The following is a 14,509-nucleotide window of genomic DNA, read 5'->3' on the forward strand; positions in this document are numbered from 1 at the left end:
AATATGTATTGCTAAAATGTAATTGTTCTGATTATTTCAAAAATAAATGCACTACAGTGTAAGATGCTAATGGTCAGTTATTTCTGGAGAAGTTAGCAAGGTGTACTTAATTACTTAGTGCTTTCAATTAATAGGAACAAGTGAAGTGCTGATTCTTTTCATGCACAAACACATATGTGATCATGCTTGCCACAAACATATTCTGACAGGACAGGAAATGAAAGACATAATGCTTGCACTAACGCACTGTGATGAGTTTAGACACAAGCAGAAAGACACACTGTATGGAGAGTTATTTACCCATTAGGCATGTGATGTCCGCTGTGACCGGCACATTCCTTGCTTCCGCTTCACTTTTCAGCTGATTCTTTTCTCTCTCTTTCCACCCGTCCACTGCATCCAGAGAGACTTTCTCCAGCCCTCCAAACGCACTGTCCTGATTAGCCGAAGAATCAGGCTCTTGGCCTTTGCTATGGAGCTTGCTACCACCAGCATCAATCGGGTTGGCAGGGACGAGCTCCATGTTCGTTGCTGACTGGTATTCGGCCCTCTCCGCATCCTGGGGGCCAGTCGGTTCCTCTCGACTGGGATCGGCCACGGGGGTCGAGTCACAGGAGGCGAAGGGAAGTATTGGGCAAGTTAGCGGCGAGCTTCCATGTGGTGTTTCTGTCTGACTACCAGGCTGTGGGGCTCTCTCACACTCTCGACCCGATATGTCTTTGATCGCTGTAAAGCTGTGTGGACTATCCTGGCTTCCTACCTCAGCCTCAGTAGTTATGGATTCCAAAGGGGGACTATCGTCGCCATAGAGTCTGTGTTGCATTCCACTCTTTTCCTTACAGATAAACTGATCTTGGGGGCCTATATGTTCCACTGGTCTGGGGTTCTCCTCAGAACCGGTGCAGAATGTGCCAGAAGCCTCTGGATGTCGCCCCAGGTGTGCAACAAGATCGGAGAGTTGCTGACGGCTTTCTACCTGCACACAACCGTGGCCCTCTACCTCGGCTGTAATGGTTTCATCTGCTTCTGACAAAGATTCTGAAATAATGTGCGGCAGGTGGTCTTCTGCTTCATGCAGTGTACAAGCAAATATTTGGTTTTGTGTAGTTTCTATTTGGATTTCCTCTTTGGTGAGTTGTGGTGAACTAGGAGTCTCTTCAATGGTCAATGGGTCAAGGTAGGGATGGAGGTTGCTAGTTAGCTGTAGTGTTACTGTTTCAGTGTTACACTGTAACACTGCAGAATCAACACTATCTTTCTCTTTATAGGCAAATCGATCAGTAGGTTCAATGAAAAACCCACCTATAGAATGCTCTATAGGTGTGTTTTCTGTCTCAGCTGGTCGCAGTGGACAGTTCTCTCTGTCCATCAGCTGTGCAGAATGAACAGTGTTGAGTGAATCACCTGGCGTCTGGTTTAAATACTCTTGGCTCTCTGGCTGATTGTCTGCTAACTGTTGGCTCAGCTCTATCCTCGCCATGGCTGATGCTATTGCTACCGTTACGACCGCTACCGCCGTGGCAACCAGAGATTCATTGTGGTCTTGCCCTTGCTCGATTGAAGATGACTCCTCACCACGCAACATCCCACCGTCATTTTCCTCACTCCTACTCCTTATCTTACCCACTTCCTCTTTTCCCACACAAGCCTCATTCCTCTTTTCCTCTCCGTGCTGCCGATCTCTCGGTATCCCGGGGGCCAAACAATGCTCAGAATATCCCCTTGCAGTTGTGTCAGTGCTTCCTTCACACATTTCAAGTGGTAAAACATCCGTCGAGCCTTCTATCGGCAGACCCCTGGCTTCTGCAGGACGTGTCGATTCCAAAAATGCGTGGGGTCTTCCCGTAGGATCCTCAGGTTGCGCCGGTTTGCTTGACTCCACGGATGGTTCATGTTGTGTGTTCTGTTCAGGAAATTCCGCACGAGACGAGTCATCTGTGTATTCTGGAGAATCTGAAAGTTTGAGGCAGTTAGATTCCACCAAACCAGTCCGGTCCACAGATGGTACAGCGTTACCAGCGACTCTTGAATCCTCATTTACTGGCAATTCCTTTGAATCCACATTATCCACTATTGGGTGGACAAGTCCAGGAAGACCCTTTAATTCCAGCTCTGTCGGGTCAAGTGCTTCGTTGAGAGGTTGCACAGTTGCTTCCATATCTGCCTTTCTGATGTCCATTTGAAGGTCTGAAGCAGTGGCCATAGAATCCGGGCTCTTACTGTCGTTGTCTGATAATTCCTTTGTTTCTAGACTTTGTGAAGCCATAACCCCAGTGAGATCTGTTCTCCCACGATCTATTGAACTGATCTCTGGAGTTGATTCACTAGGATCAGAGTTTGTGTGGTCAGGATCATGAGCGTGCCTGTTGTGGCCCTCTGTCTGTCTGGGCAGATGCATGGCCTCCTTGGTTGGAGCTTCGATGTCCTCCCTTCCTGTTGTATCCTTGGCTTCTGACTGACTGCTTGGGTCCAACACTTGTTCTCTCTGTGTCTTTATCTCTATCTGACTCTGGGACTCGATGCTGGAGCTGGAGCTAAGCTTGGCCTCAGCGCCGCCTCTCCTCCCCCTCTTCTTCCTCCTCTTTTTTCTGCCTTTTGCTCCTTTGTCTCCGCTCTCTTGCCTCTCTCCCTCTTCGACGTCTGCCATTTCAGAACTCTTTCTGCTGTGAGTCGCCCCTCTGTTACTGACCTCCTCTCCGTCTCCCTCCACTCCCCCCTCCTTCCAATCTGGCCCTACTTCCTCCTTTTGCTGTGATTCGTGTACTTCCCGTCTTTGTCCACCCGAACCATGTGATGGCAGCGCTGGCTGCGTTCCAACAGCATGTGGCTTACTAAGAGCTGAAGACAGTTGATGAAAACTAAGAGGCTGTTCTAACAGCTGTGGAGTACTAAGACCAGAAGCCTGCGCTGAGCTCAAATCACATTCTTTCTGCTCTTTCATTACCTGCTCCAGCTGTTCTCGTTCTCTCTGATCTGCGGTGTCACTGTCATACCAAACTGACTGACTAAACCGGGAGTTCCCTTGCTCCCTGTTGCAGTAGTCATCGGCATCCTGGTCCGGCTTTTCACCCTGATACCAGACTGTTTTTGCTATGGTTTCTGGTCCAGGTGGGGGAGATCCCATTCTGCTTCCAATCCAGCCGCTGTCCCGCCACAGCACTCTCCGGGGTTTCCTTTCTGTCTCCGGGGACTTGGGGCCGGTCGTCCTTCCAGACTGAGGACTGCTGTCCATGGTGTCAGGTTGGCCCGGCTCCTCCGGATCCGACTGGCTTTCCTGGTGATCCTGGGATTGTTCCTGACCCATGGTTGCTGAAAGGAGACAGGATTAGATTAAGCATTGCAGAATAAACTTGTTATCGTCTTTAAAGGATACATCTGGTCCCTTAATCTTAAAGTTTATGTCATCATTTCCATCAAAGCAAGCAGTCAGACGAACAGACAAGGTGTAAACAACAGTTCCCTTATAATGCCTCACTGCCCAGATGAACCGTTTGAACACAATGGTAAACCATAAACTGTGATGGATATAAAACACAAATTGTTATAAAAAAATATATAAATACTTTTCCTTCATGAACCTTCATTTCACCTTTACTAAATCTGACTAACCTGGAGAAGGTTTGTTCTCTACCTTTCATTCATTCATTCATATATGAAAATAATATATACTGTATTCACAATATACAGTATATATGTGTGTATAGATATATATAATATATATATGTTTATAGAGATTATTGTCAAGGGGATTTTTTCATAGTGCCAAAACTTTTGATTGTTTTTTAACAATAAACACAATAAAATCATGTTTCTGATTCAGTCACAATTCCCATTCTCATTTTAGAAATTACTCTGATATGTTACAATCAACAGTGACTAAGCTTCTGTCGACCCAGTCAATCTGTTTACCAAATCACTAGTTGATTTGCATTATTTTGGTAAACAGGAGGGTTATGTTGTCGCCATTTAAAAAAAGCCCATTCATTTGCTGAATCACTGCTGGACTCACCTGTCTTCTCTGCACCCGATTCCGCAGCAATGTCCACTTGAACTTCTCCTGATGGGAGACTCTCAGTGTCTCTCTGCTTAAACTGTGTAACTGTTTCTGTTTCTGCAACTCGCTCGCATTTCAGCAGGTCAACTTCCCACTTCTCTCCTTCCTGTTTTTCTACGATGATGGTGGCGGGCAAGGCCACAGCCTTCCTGCCAGTGCACTTCCCATCACCAGCTGGCGCAGACACCAGGCTCATGGGTAATGGAGTCTCCTCTGCTCTGTTGTGTGTTTCCGTGGCTCTGTCGTCGTCGCCAGTCACAGACGCCACCGCTGGTCCTCTGGGTAAACTAGTTCCATCTGTCTCTGCACTACTTCCTGGAGCTTTTGCGAGTCTCTGTGCGCTCCCTCCACCGGCCTCCTGGGTGTTTCTGTTGCGTCTTGGAGATTCTGTTGCAAGTCTTGTGTTTTTTGCAGTCCTCTTTCTGTTCTTCCTGCTGCGGCCAGCAGGAGGGTTGGGAGCCGGTGAGCCCCTCCGTTCTCCCCTCGCTTCCTGTCTCTGACAAAGAGTTCCGCTGGTACAGGAAGTGCGAGTGACAACAGCAGAGTCCCCCCCCTGTGCTCTCTCCTCCAGTGACGGAGGATGCCCCTGTTCCTCTGTGGTCGTGCCGCAGGTCTCTCTGGTTAATGCAGATGTGAAGTGGCACTGCAGCCCACAGGCGGGGCTTACCGGGTCACGTGTCGGTGCGACGGTGCCAGCAAAGTCGGAGTTCCCCTGCAAACGCGGTGATAAGAAACGTCATTACACAAACATGCTTCAGCACGTGTCAACACAGCAAAAATACAGTTAAAATGAACAACTAAGTCTTTATTCATAATGCTGATTACCTAATCATTTAATTGACACTTTTATTATGAAAACAAAGAAATGAAAAGATACAGCTCTGCTTTTCACTTAATATTACTTACCGGCTGTTTCAACCAAGTTTCCAATTACAGAACAGTACTAATTGAATTGCTGTCCTGTGAGTTACTTGAGTGATCACAAGGAGCAAGGAGCTGAGTTTCTATACACATGCTGTTCATATAATCTTTGGTAACTTTACTTAGGTTTGCTATCATAACGTTGGCAGTGAGATGAAATTACAACAATGCTATCTAGCACTCAGGGTTTTTAAACATGACACAAAAGGAAGGCACAAATCTTTGTAAACTATTAATTAACAAAAAATAGGTTTATAAAGAGTTGGATGTCAGTATCTGCAAACATATCGCCTCAAGTGTATTGATATTTAATTTTGTTTTTACCCCTTATGGGAAATACAGGAGAAGTCACATATGACGCACATGTTTAGTGTTCTGTTGTTGCTCTGAACTAGGAATGTTTTACAGTCAACTCAACATGTTTCATACAAAATAATATTATCGTAACAACCAAGATTACAATTGAACACGCTGCCGCCTCACCGTTTCCTCCCTATGCAGGTGGATGCGCCTCCTCAGCTCCTCCACCTCCTCTCGTATCTCTCCGCCCCCCTCCTCTCTCCTCCGCCGGAGACCCAGGAATGTCAGGGTGTAGGTACCAAGGCTCGCGTGGTGCTGGAACACTCGGCCCCTCGGGTGAACGTGACGCTGCTCCTTTGGTTCCGCTTGGGCGTTTTGGGACGTCTCATACCTGCAAAGACAAAAGATGATATGTCTGTGTGAGAAACCCTTCTCTTTCTGTGACACACACATTTGAGCTCTTCAAATTATGTAGAAAAAGGACTGGCATACGAGTAAACTACATCTCTGAGATTCCTATCTCCTCTTACCTCTTAAGTGAATGTACTAACAAATGAATAATACAGACAAAACAAGGAGGAGCTGTCAAAATTAATAGACACAACAATTTGAATAAAAGCCACAAAAAGTAAAACACATGCAATCCGACGACGCGAAACACCCAGCCTATGTGTAGGGGATGACATCACATCACTCATGCAGACTTTTTAAAATATATATTTTTTAAATCACACCCTCCCAAGATTCACCCACACGGCTGAGATCGGCCACTCTGATCTCCAAAGAGCGGTGCTTAAAACAAAAAATAGTGAGAGCATTAGATCGTCCTGTCTTCCAACTGAGTCCTTAACTGATCAACACAAAGAGGATCATTGTTGCCTCAGCTTTAACAGATTAGGGGTGTACGGAGGTTAGTGGGGGAGTGTTGGTGCAGGAGGTCATAAAGGTATGAAGGAGGTTTAGGTTTGTGAAGGGCTTCGTATGTGATGAGGAGGATCCTGAACTTGATTATTTGCTATTTGTGGGAGTTTTTTAACTCCCCTTTTTGCTCTCCACCAACCCCTAAGGGAAATGCTCAGCTTTTGTTCACCAGCGAGTAAGCCAAGTAGGTGTGAGCGGTTAGACTGGCCACGTGCAGGGATGGGTTCGGAAACCCCGGGACTCAAACGGGCAGAGGTAAATGATTAGAGACTAGAGAAGTATTGATAAGCTACGAAATGATGGGTTCTTTTAGAGGTGCATTTTAACGAAAATCACTGAGTTGGTGTTGATTTTTTTTTGTGGGCCCAGCTCAGTGAAAAACCCACTCATGTAGACCCCTCTCCCTTGTCTGTGTTTAAATCTCTCAGTAACCAGCAGCTGTGTACTGTAGAACAGCATTGTTCTCCAACTCTTCTCCTTCTGTCTTCCGCCCCCGTTTTATTTTAGGGGACAGGCTGACTCAGTTGCTGTGATGTCAGCAGTGTGTGACGACAAAACTAAAAAGGGTAGGTAGAGCGGGAGAAACAGGAAGAGGCTGTACTCTCTTCTGTGTACGAAGGAGTGAGTCACCATCTCCATGTGAACCTTGGTTGTAGCTGTAACTACTCCCAAACATATTGTTAAATAACTGTCTGCTTTTGATTATTGTATATTATTGAGTGTAAACATATTGTACATGCATTTATATGAATACACATTGATGTAAGCAAATTTCTTTAACATAAATCCATTTAATTTAATTATATTTATTATAACCCACATTACTGTATGAAAGATCAATTGACCGTTACTACATTCACTTTGTTAAAACTTTTTTGTCACAGTTGAGACAAAATTTAACCACTAGTACACTGCTAAGAACATGCGACAGAGGTGGTCTGGGGCAGTGGTTCTCAACTGGTCTGGGACAGTGGTTCACAACTGGTCTGGGGCAGTGGTTCTTCACTGGTCTGGGACAGTGGTTGTCAACTGGTCTGGGACAGTGGTTCTTAACTGGTCTGGGACAGTGGTTGTCAACTGGTAATAACATGTACAAACATCAAATAAAAAAGTCCAACGACTGAGAAGTAGTTTAAAAAAGCCTCAAAAGATGTAACTTATGATTAACTATGACAACCAGCACCGCACTTTAGAAACAAGTCAGCGTGTTGAGGAGCAGCTTTTCCACAAACTCAAAATAAATTAAAACAAAAATTGCAACTCAAAAAGATTCGAGTGTACAACATTAACTTTTCTTCTGATTACCTTATCAGTAGGTAAATACTGTAAAACATTGCGTTGAAGAAAAATAAGCACTCACTTCAACCAGAGGTACTGACATGCACCTGAGTCTGGAGTAATTAGTAATGTGAGAACTGGGGATATATTTAGCATACAAAGTCAATGCATTAACGCACGCATATGGATGGGATTGACGCGGAATTTCTCTAAACTCGGGTGACACATGCGTGTGAGACTTTGTCGTTAAAGCCAATCAGTGTTGATCATCAAGGTGATCATATGTTTTTCAAGCCGTCGCGGGCCACACAAAATTACATTGCGGGCCTTTTGTTTGACACCTGTGATATAGAGCGTCCTCCCTCTGCAGCGTATCGTCTGATAAACAAGATGCTTTGCAACCAGGCGGCAACCTCCGGTTCTGCCGAGTGAGGAAATGCAGAAGTGTCTTAAAACTTGCATTCTATCTGACCAGCAGGGGACTCCTCTGGGAGTCCGATTGTATAGACTACTTCTTCTTCAGTACAGCATGATGTTCATTTAGTAAATTATAGTCCATTTAGAGTCAAATAGACTATAAAGCAGGGTATGCTAGAAGGCGGGGCTACTATGATTGACAGGTAGTTGTTACTACTTGAGGCGTATACGGCATCTCTATGACGACGGCAGTTAAGAAAACAATGAGTGACTCACAATGACTACGCCCACTTGTCATATACAGTATTTATTTATTTACTTTTTTCCCCTCACATTAGAATGACATTTGGTCAAAACAAACTCTTAATGCGAAACTAACTTAACAGCTCCTGTTCGCCAGCGTGTAGTGCAGAAGTACTCACTGTGTGAAGAGCTCCGCCAGCTGCCCGTGTCCTCTGCTCTCTGCCAGACGTGCTGCGGTCAGGCCCCGAGCGTTGGGCCTCCTCAGTGCCTCCCTGCCTCCCGGTTGCTGCAGCAGGAACTCCGCCACCGTCCTCAGACCGTGGCCGGCTGCCAAGTGCAGCAGCCTGGAGAGCTGCTGGCACTGAGACGCGGCTGGAGAGGAAAGGGGGGGGGGGGGAGAAAAAAATGCTGAGTGGGTGGATTTAACTGATGAGACGGAGCAAAGTGAGGTGGACACCTCCTGGCGGAGAGAGAGAGACTTGAGAGCAGGTCTCCACCGTCTCCACATTTTCTTGTTCGCTCTACACAATTTTTACCAAGAAATCCCAGCATTTAACACTCTGTTGAGTCCCATTATTAGCTTTTAGCCTAAAAAACAAATAGATTTTCCAGGGTACTAAATCAATTGTTTTTTAATATTTAAATACCAATTAGTGACACAGAGAGGAAAACAGAGTTCCACTTTACAATTTAACAAGAATATACAGTATATCACTATAAGATTATTAGAAGGTTAAGCAGCTCCACAGAGAGCAGCAGAAGCACGGACTGACTTTGAGTGAAGCCGTTTCCCGTACAGACAGCTAATCAGTGTTTATGGTTGATACATTATAACAGCCTCCCGACATGTCTAACAAATCGACAACTATGACAAGGTTATAGATGTCCGTTAAAAAAAAATGTATATATATTTGAGATTTTGAGAATGAAGTCATAATATTATAATATAATAAGAGCAGCAGCTCTTTGTTTGTATATAGCTAAGAAAAATGTGACAGATAAAAAAAGGAAAGCAAAGAAGAGCGAACAACATTTTCCTTTACAAGCAAGTAATTATCCTGGCTTTCTATTAAACCCAACGCTGCGGTCTGGAGGAAATAAACTGTTCCTGTGCCCACATGAATTGTTATGCTTATGATCTTGTGATTTGTATTTACTTTTGTTCAGAAATGGATCTGTCGATTTGAAAAGCTTTAAAGGTTTATGACGATTAATGCAAATTTGCAGCCCTTATGCGTTTCTTTTTTTCTTCTTCGAAGGAGGATAACATATTTATCCTAAAGTTAAAAGTTTCAATTATGTATTTGAGGGTTTCTTTCCTGGACTCATTCTTAAAAGGAAGCCTTCAAGTCAGTGAAAACAGTTGGTCAAAAGACCGTAACGTGCCTCTGACTATCTCAACCACAACATGGCAGTTTATGGTTATGAATGAAGAAGATGAACACATCCAGGGAAGAGAACTCAATGGACACACTAAACCAGTGGTCACCAATCTTTTTGAGCCCAAGATCCCTGACCTCCGCCTTCGTGATAGGCAAGATCAACCTATTGAGGCGTTGAGAGAAAACGACTGTCCAGACTGGACTTACAACTTGAGGCTTTTTATTTGGCCTAATTCTAATTGAATGAAATCAAAACACTTTGGTCCAGCTTTCAAATTGATGCGACCAGGAACACAAAATTTAAGTGCAACATAAAAAGTTAAATATTTGTTCACCGCACACAATATGAACAAGAAAAAACATTTGCAATGAGCAGCTGGATGAACTACCAATATAAATGTTGTTTATCAACTGACGTTACAACACAACACTGACAACATGATCAGTCAGTGCAACTCATGTAAGTTCAGTTCTGTGTCATCACAATCCCATCAAATCATGCGACTCAATTCAGTGTGATGGCTGTAACTGAACACTGTCTGTAAGCTTGTAGATCAGTAGTCACCAACCTTTTTGAGCCCAAGATCCCTGACCTCCGCCTTCATGACCGGCAAGATCTACCTTTGAGGCGTTGAGAGAAAACGGCTGTCCAGACTGGACTTACAACTTTTTATTTGGCCTAATTGTCATTTTGGTCCAGCATTCAAATTGATGTGACTAGGTATACAGAATTTAAGTATCATATAACAAGTAAGATATTTGTTCACCGCACACAATATGAACAAGAAAAAACACATTTGCAATGAGCAGCTGGATGAACTACCAATATAAATGTTGTATTTATTTTAGTGCTGTGAAAAATAACGCGTTAACTCAGTTAATTAAATTACAGGTTTAACTAGTTTTTGTTTTTTTACGCATTTAACGCATGCGCAGAATGAGCTTCCAATCCGTCTGTTGTTGGTCGTCTCTCCAGCAGCATGTCATTCTGTCTCTACGTGTCGCGTTAACACGACTCCGATCACCGTCTCGCGCGCCGCAGAGCTCGGATGCCGGCGTGTGCTCGCACATCGGGACGAAAAACTCTTCAACAACTCTTCTCTCGGCTCCCGCGGCAGAGCTCCGATGCTGGCGCGCGCACTGGTGAGCAATGCAGAGCTCTCAAGTGTCACTCATTGAGCGTGAGACTCACGCATTTCGGTCTTAACTCACGCACTCCCGCCACACATCGTATTTCTCACGCTGAAAAAAACTCTCGGCTCTTTAATGTTTTAATGCAGGGGTGCTCAATATGTCGATCGCGGTCGCCGCAGAGCTTCGATGCCGGCGCGCGCATCGCTCTGTCGCGCGAGCTGAGAATTGTTGACGGGGGGGGGGAAACACTGGAGTTGATAAGCGTGTCTTCTTGTCTGATCAATACGCAACTGTGAGGTGCGCGAATGGACCGAACGGCCACCCAGATAGCAGTCAGTTCTGGGCCGACTCTGGCTGTCTTCCGCCAGTGTCGGCTGACTCACGTACAGATTATCAGTGTATATGCCAGACTTGGTCCAGAAGTGGATGTAGCATTACAATATGTTGGTAGTAAAGCTATTACTGGGCCAAAGGTTGTTACATAGGTCATGGCCCAATACTATGCCGTTAGTTTTTGGCCCACAACACCGACTGAATGCAACCGTCTGTGAAGTATACATGTCGTTGCTGGGCCAGAACCGATAACACTAACATCAACCAGCATTTCTTTATGCCAGGTGCAACAGGGAAGGTTACATTGTTTTTAACTACAGCCTGTCCCGAACTGACGCACTCGTGTCTACATTTCACAAAATGCAATTGTCTTGTCCAACCAACTGCCAGTTAAATACACATTATAAAATAGCACATCTACCTAGTTTTTATTCCATTAGTTTTTATTTAGTCAATCACTGTTGTAAAAGAAAGTAAAGCTGATCGTGTGAAATCCCGGGGGAACACCAGCGGGAGACCCTGATGAATATACCAAGCGCTCCTCAAAACCTCGACGTGGTTGGGAAACAACGGTCTGCCTTCAAGTGCGCAGTGAATTTCATCGTCGTCAGTACACTATCGGTAAGTACAAACATATTTGTTAAAAATATATATTTGAGTCCCCACAATCAAAAGGTTGTCTGTTAGTAGTGCGCACTGTGTTTAACAGTTTCGATACCTATTCTTTCTCAGCTGAATTTGTATTAACGGCAACTATACTCTTGCTAGCTAACGTTAGTTCAGTCAGATTTCCACTTGGTCAGAGTTTCAGAGTTTTTCTCATTGAAATATAAATATAAAGGGGGGCTGTACGTTTTTCATAGAGGAAAGCTCTCATTTTAAAAGCTGACATTCATATCTTTTTAACGTCAAACTCCCTCCCGAATTAAAACCTGCCGTGTCATGCCAAAATGTGAACATCTGCCAGAAATTGACTGTCGTTTGAGACACCGGTTAGCTCACGATTTTTTAGTTTTCCATCGATAAAATTCAATACTTTTGAATCAGAAATGGAGGTTAAGGTGTAAGTAAGCGGAGGGCTACTTGGATTTGGCATGACTTATATTTTCAAATGCAAACTTTACATGACAATCGCTTTATTTTCTTTGTTGAGGACATTGACAAAATCTGGCGGGAAACTTACTTAAATCCAATGTAATCCTGCAGTAAGGGTGCGGCCCACATAGATATACCGACAACGGCCCAGTAGTAGGTAACACGGTGTGGGCCGCCTGTTGAGGAAAGGTGGCGAGAGAGGGAAATACGTTTTGCCAGTGATTGTTTGTTATGTTGGGAATAAGATTAGTTAATTATATTTTAACAGTTACAGAAAATAAAATGCACGCAATTTAAATATGAATGTAATATGATAATTTTCCAGATAGCCATGAAACCACAACATTTTTTGGCCAAAAGGCAATTATGGGAATTTGCCAAAATTTCCTATATATTCCCACCAAAATATCTTTTGCAAACGCAACACAATCATTCATTAAACGATGGTGTCTAAATGTTTGAAGTATTTATGTTTGGCTTAAAGTTTTCTTCTTCTTTTTCTACCCAAATCTAAGATTCTGATCATCCAGGGCCTCAGCCAGTGCCTGTGCCATCCAGGAGTCCTCAGGCCCCATTTGAAACTACAACCTGTAAGTGGTAGATCATTTATGTATTATTTTAGTGTTTCTCCTAAATGTATTTAGTAGTGGTGGTACGTCGCTGTTTAAAACAACAACATTTGTTTGGCAGGAGAAAAGATGGCTCTGTCTCATCTTTGTGCAAAATAATATGTTAGTTTTTTTTAAAGGATGCTTCCTATTCAGGTCAATTCACACACATATACAAACATTGTCAAATATATATACTTTTGAATGGACATAAACAGATTAGGTGTGAATAGAACTTAAATCCCTAAAACCCAGGCTTCATCAAACGTTGCAATCACCTTCATATCAAAGGGCTTCATTGTTTTATTTATGGTAGCAAAATCCTGTAATTAAGCACCTAAAAACCCCAAAGTCATCACGTTGTATGTCATGTTTATGTCATATTTTACATATTTCTTTTTCAGCATTAATGAGGAAAATGCTTCCGAAGCAGATGATTCTCGAGCAATCTACAGATTCTACATGCAAGAAAACAAGATGCGTCTCAATTTGAAATAGATGAGGGTCTCCTGCCAGTAAGGGACCAGCAAGGCTCTCCAATGTCTTGAAAAGCCAACTTCAGGAATCTGACTTTCCGATCAAAACTGGTGAGTAAGAAAGTGAGTGAAAGTGTATTCTTTCTGACAAGAGGCACACGTATGCCATAATTTTTCATATCTTTAGATCAGGTCTCAAACTCCAACTTAACCTGGGGGTCGCTGGAGTATTTTTAAAACTGATTACAACTGATCCAATCTTCTCAATCTTTACTAATAATAAGTCCAGAAATCGCAGTAGAAACATTAACGGTTCTTCAGAACGTGTGGTTCGAACATAGGCTTCAAGTGTTAAAACTGACAACTGATCCCAGTCCTTTCTGAATCTTTACAATAAGTCAGGAACGCAGAACATGAACGTCCTTCTGTGGCTAAGAACATATAAGCAACTCTACTTCACTCTCTACTCCTGCTGCCAGAGACTTGGCAGCCGCATCCTCTCACACAGCTGATCCACATTTGGCTTGAGGAGGAAGCAACTGAGACCCTCAGTATGGCTTTAAGATGGTCATCTTTAAGTTTGGACCTGGAAACTTTGACTTATTAAAGTTCATTGTGGAGAAGAGCTTTTCACACAGATGTGCCAAAAAGGCACATGATCCGCTTAAACATCCTGGAAAGCTCAGGGAAGGTGAGGCAATTCTCTCAAAAATTGTCCAAGCTTGTCTGTTTTTCCACTCACCTCTCTGAACTTGGCTTTTGAGTTCAGAATTGCACTGTGTCTTGAAGTCTGGCAAACCTGTTGTCAAATTCATCCTGTAGCTTTCCAATGGTATCAGCAACTTCTCACCACTGAATGTTGTGCCTGAATCCATGAGTGCCTTGCATGCTGGGAAATGGCAGAGGTTTGTCTGGGAAAGCTGGGCTCGTATAATACACAATTTTGTGGAGAATGCTCTGACATTGTCACTTACAAGCTGGCCCTGGCCTTGTAACTTCTTATTAAGTACATTCAGCCCTGTGTGATGTCAACCAGAAAAGCTAAGTCCATTAGCCATTTGGGATCACTTAGTACAGGAACAGTCATCCCATCCTTCTCCATGAAGGCTTTCACTCTGCTCTCGCTCAACCTAAAAACCTCTTCAATACCTTCCCCTACTGAGCCAACGTACCTCGGTGAAGTAGAGCACGCCCTCATATGCTGAATCTGGTTTCCTCCAAAAAGTACGCAGAAACTGCCGGTGCTTTAAACCCCTGGATCTGATATGGTTGATGAATTTCCCAACGCCAAACATTGTCAAACTTCAGGCATTTGCTGCAAAAGGGCCTGCTGGTGGATAATGCAGT

At 43.8% G+C, this 14,509-nt stretch overlaps 1 protein-coding gene across 1 annotated transcript in view; it reads right to left on the minus strand.

The window, feature by feature from the left end:
- Positions 1-260: 260 nt before the first annotated feature.
- LOC130196399 (uncharacterized) overlaps positions 261-14,509 on the minus strand; it is a 70,207-nt gene continuing 55,958 nt past the window's right edge. Inside the window, exons 7-10 of the mRNA XM_056418494.1 lie at positions 8,314-8,506; positions 5,459-5,666; positions 4,010-4,766; positions 261-3,309 (exon numbers count right to left, since the gene is read on the minus strand). Coding sequence (XP_056274469.1) covers positions 293-3,309; positions 4,010-4,766; positions 5,459-5,666; positions 8,314-8,506 — 4,175 coding nt within the window. The 3' untranslated portion in view covers positions 261-292. The remainder of the gene's footprint in view (positions 3,310-4,009; positions 4,767-5,458; positions 5,667-8,313; positions 8,507-14,509) is intronic.

Source organism: Pseudoliparis swirei, chromosome 7 (assembly GCF_029220125.1).
Source record: "Pseudoliparis swirei isolate HS2019 ecotype Mariana Trench chromosome 7, NWPU_hadal_v1, whole genome shotgun sequence".
Classification (NCBI taxonomy): domain Eukaryota; kingdom Metazoa; phylum Chordata; class Actinopteri; order Perciformes; family Liparidae; genus Pseudoliparis; species Pseudoliparis swirei.